The following is a 4,530-nucleotide window of genomic DNA, read 5'->3' on the forward strand; positions in this document are numbered from 1 at the left end:
AATTTAATTACAGTGACAGAAAGCAAGTGCAATCTGGTGCCTCAGAATGGACTGACTTTGGGGACAGTTATTTTGAGAGGGAATTAAAGTTAAATGGGGAGGAGGGATTGGGGGAATGACTGTCAGTCAGACAGAGTGCTTGCTCTTCGAACATGAGGATCCCCAGAACTCTTGTAAAAACAACACAAAAACAAACAAACAAACAAAAAATAGGAATGGCTAGGTGTGTCTGCTGCCTCAGCATTGAGAGGCAGAGACAGAGTGATCCTGAGATGTACAGCCAGGCTAGCCCAAACAGTCAGCATCTGGTTTAGTGAGAAACTCTATCTCAAGGCAGTAAGGTACAGGCTAGCCCAAATAGTGAAATTCTGGTTTAGTGAGAGAGACTCTGTCTCAAGTGCAGTGGTAGAGGAAGACAGCCTTTGTCCTTACTGTGGACTCCACATGCACACACACACACACACACACACACACACACACACACACACACACTTAGCATGACTGGTATCTCTGTAAGAGATTATTGTACAGATACAAGGAGGAGGAGGAGGAGGAGGAGGAGGAGGAGGAGGAGGAGGAGGAGGAGGAGGAGGAGGAGGAGGAGGAGGAAGAGGATTTCTGCAAGATAAGGGGAGGAGCCCCAGGAACAGCTAAGCCTGCTACACTGTGGTCTTGGGCTTCTAGCATCTAGAAGTAATGTGAATCTCTGTCTTTCAAGCTACACAGTTGGTGGTATTTGTCATGGTGGTCCACACAACTAAAACTGGACCTAGCGGGTAGGGGCGACTCAGCATCATCTGAAACAAAACAAATAACAAAATGTTTCTTGAGACAACCTGGCTCTTTCTGTGTAGCCCTGGCTCCCTGGAAACTCAATGTGTAGACCAGGCTGGCCTCAAACTCTGTCTCTGCAGGGCTGGGTTTAAAGGTGCCTAGCACCACCGTTCTTATAACTGTGAAAGAGCCCTACCTCCCAGGTGTCTGGGCATCTAATATCCCCATGTTTGCCCATGACTGCACACACATACACCCCCAAGGTCCCCACCTATCACTGTAGGCCAGGTGGAGCTCCTGGCTCCTGTGTCCAGGTACAACAAACACTGTCTAAGTGACAAGCTGGGGCCCATGTCCATCTTAGCAGGCTTAGATTGCAGAAGGGGTAGATTGGCAGACTTGTTATCTGCTCAACAGAAAAGCTTCTCCCTTTAAAAGAGCAAGGAAGCACATGCCAATAAAAGAAAATCAGAAGCAAACAAATTTTCATTGCTTTTCCTTTTTTTAATTATAAAACAACAATAAAGCAATTATAGAACCAGTATACAAGATTCTGGGCAGCTGTCACCAGCAAGCAGGGCATGGACCTGCTCTGTCCTCTACACTCAGGCCGCCCCATTCTCAGGGCAGCTCAGACTATGCTCTGCAGAGCTCTGAGCTTTTAGAACAGTGGTTCTCAGCCTGTAGGTTGTAACCCTTGAAGGGTAGGGGGGGAGGGTGTTGAATGACCCTTTCACAGGGGCCACCTAAAACCATCAGAAAACACAGATATTTACATTATGATTCATAACAGCAACAAAATTACAGTTATGAAGTAGCAAAAATAAAATTTTATGGTTGGGGTGGTCACCACAACATGAGGAACTGTATTAAAGGGTCACAGCGTTAGCAAAGTTGAGAAGCACTGCTCTAGAAGAGGCCTAGAAGTAGGTCCTGTCACACCCTGCTCCAGCCAGGGAAGGTACCCACCCATTGTTTATCTGTCCCAAACAGTTTCCAAGAAAGACATCATCTGGGAAAGGAGATCCATGGCTAAGGAAAGCTTAAAATGTCACAGACGAGGCCCATAAAGGCACTTCCAAGGCAGCCCAACTCCACACCGACAGGGTGCAGGCAAGGCCATATTAGTAGAAGATATTCAGTGGGGGTCCTTCCAGGTCTTCCTGCCAAAGTTCAGGACAGCCACTGAGCTGCAGGCCTGAGCTGGGGGTGGGGCTGGTCACAGGAAGCTGGAGGGCAGGGCTGGAACCCTGGTCCTCAGAGCTGGAGAGTGCCTCTGCACTGTGGTCCCAGCAGCCCCACTGAGGTTGAGGCTGTAGTCTCTGGCATGATGGACGGGGCAGGAGAGGTGGGCTTCCCAGGGCCAGGCAAGGTTCTGGAGACACAGAAAGACTCTGCAAGAGAAACCGGAAGGGTTTATGACCTGGTCACTGACTGGAGATTTCAAACCCTGATCTCTCCGAAGTGTAGCTGGTGCTGTCTGGATGGCCTCAGGGGAACCATACAGTGGTGCACAGAGATCAAGAATCCTGGTTCTGGAGAGCCACTGCCAACCTTCAAATCCTATCTCTGCTACTCACTAGCTATGAGAAGTCTCGTCATCTCAGTTTTCCCACCTGTAAAAATGGGGACGCTAATGCTTCATAGTGCTGTGTTAGCACAACGCACCATAGTGCTGTATAATGGATACAGGTAGAGTACAAAGAACAGTGTAGGCAAACACTGAGTGCTTAGTAAAACCACAAGTCATTTATGGATGAATGAATCTCTGAGAAACACTCAGGCCAACAGCTCCGGAAGGATCTAACGCGGAAGAGCTGCCAATAGCCCTGGGCCTCACTCACCCACTGAACTTAGGACTTCCTGATAATGAAGGCCCTCACCTTCCACCCTGGCCTCCTCTCTTCCCCAAACTGTGGTGACTGTTGCATAGCAATGGTGGCAATTATGGTAGCGGCTATCACTTCCCAGGGCCTCATCTCTTTCCCTTCAGGTGGTAATAAGGCTACTTCCATTGCCCTTTCATTGGATAACCTCGGACCTGAAAAGTGGGAGATTCTATACAAACCAGAGACCATCCATTTAAGTTCCAACTTAAGCCCGGGATTGCCCCTGGGGAAAACGGCAGGGGTCCTGTGACCTACCTGGTACACCTTAGTCAGCTCTGCAGGTTCAGTGGATGCTGTCCAGTGTCCAGTCTTGTTCCTAGGCTCTGGGGATATCTGCATGCCAGGACATGCTTGGGGTGGTGCCCAGTGAGAGGTGTCAGCGGCTCTCTCTAGGGACTGATGTAAGGGTGACTGTATTTGGGAACAGTAAGGAGGTGTTACCCAGGGATCCACGTTGGAGATTCTGCTCCCAAGGTTTTCAGGTGAGATTAAGGGTCCAGGACAAGCAGGAGGGCACCCCCAGGACAGCCCACTACTGATGGCTGATCCCAAGCTAGGACCGAGCATCTGAGCCTGGGAAGGGCTGCTGCCGTCAGGGCACTGAGGGCATCGGTGAGAGAACGCGGCGTCCGCACTCCGTCGGCGCCTGCGCCGCAGACTGTCCTCGCTCAGGCCCAGGAGGGCCGACAGGTGGCCGATGTAGCGGATGGCCAGACGCAGCGTCTCGATCTTGGTCAGGCTCTGGCCGGCAGGTGCCACCGACGGCGGCAGGAAGCGGCGCAGTTCTTGCAGCGCGCGGGCGAGTGTGCGCATGCGCAGCTTCTCGCGCTCGCTGGCGCTCTGCCGCTGTCCTCCTGCGGGCGCGGGTCGTGCTCGTCGGGGAGCATTCGGGGCGACTTGGGTATTGCGTGCGCTGCGGGCCGGGCCCGTGGACTGTGAGGGTGGGCGGGTGACGTAGCAAGGACATGAACCGGACGAATCTGAGGACGAGGCCGGAGATGTGGAGTCGGAGTGCCGGGCCCAGCCCCAGCCCTGGGAGAAGACCCAGTGGTCGAGGCCCTGGAGGCTCTGAGGTTGTGGCGACTGGGCCATGACTGTGTGACTCTGGGAATCTGGACCGGTCACCTCCAGGTCCTAGCTTTTATCTGAACTAAAGGTGTGAGGTGGTCCCCTGCCAGGTTGCAGAGAGGTGTCAAAACCCACAGAGCCCAGGGAAGGTCTGGGCAGGGGGGCCCTGGGAAAGCGGGCCCATTTGCGGAGGTGTGGATTCTGACTCCTCGAAGGCTCTAATGGAGGCCCCTGCTGCCGGGAAGTGTGGGAGGGACAATTCGCATCTGGATGGAGTTGCTAAGCTTCTCACCGAGCCCCCACCCTCACTCCGCCCCGCTACTGCAGGGTGAATGCACAGGAACCCACCACCACCATGGATGGCTGCTGGGTACCTGGATGTCCCTCCCGTGCCTCACTGGCTCGCTTATGGAGTGGCCACCCTTCATCATTAACCTTTAATGGGCTGTGCCTGTGCTGGATCCGACCGGCACAGTGGGCTTCCTTAGATCCCCGCATTAGCTAATTTGCTGAATGATACTTAGAAATTCTCATGGACCACAGTATCTATACCCACTAAAGACGGAACCCAGCAGCCTGGAGCAAAAGAGTGGGAAATGGAAATGGAAGGAGGTGGATGCCAGAGCCAACTTGAAGAAGCTTTGTGTCACCTTGAAGCCACCTAATTTCTTTAAGCCTGTTCTCATCGCAGTAGTAATTGCTGCACAGAGTGACTTCTGGTCCTCTCTGGAATGATTCTGAAAGCGCTTGCTATGGGCTTTAATCTCACCTACACAGGTGTAGAAATTTAGCACTTGGG

General features: G+C 52.5%; 1 protein-coding gene across 1 annotated transcript; it reads right to left on the reverse strand.

Annotated features, from left to right (window-relative positions):
- Positions 1–1,273: 1,273 nt before the first annotated feature.
- Positions 1,274–3,889, reverse strand: Mesp2 (mesoderm posterior bHLH transcription factor 2). Its single transcript, XM_032895984.1, has 2 exons — positions 2,919–3,889; positions 1,274–2,168 (listed from the first exon to the last, which is right to left on the reverse strand). The coding sequence occupies exons 1-2, from the start codon at positions 3,753–3,755 to the stop codon at positions 1,899–1,901; spliced, it is 1,107 nt and encodes a 368-aa protein (XP_032751875.1). The 5' UTR covers positions 3,756–3,889; the 3' UTR covers positions 1,274–1,898.
- Positions 3,890–4,530: the final 641 nt, after the last annotated feature.

Source organism: Rattus rattus, chromosome 2 (assembly GCF_011064425.1).
Source record: "Rattus rattus isolate New Zealand chromosome 2, Rrattus_CSIRO_v1, whole genome shotgun sequence".
NCBI lineage: Eukaryota > Metazoa > Chordata > Mammalia > Rodentia > Muridae > Rattus > Rattus rattus.

Excerpts from the sequence above, each read along its gene's own strand:
- Mesp2 (XM_032895984.1), bottom strand. The coding sequence starts at position 3,755 with ATGGCCCAGTCGCCACAACCTCAGAGCCTCCAGGGCCTCGACCACTGG. Across the intron at positions 2,169-2,918 it reads AGCTGACTAAGGTGTACCAG|AGTCTTTCTGTGTCTCCAGA; the intron begins GTAGGTCACAGG and ends TTTCTCTTGCAG.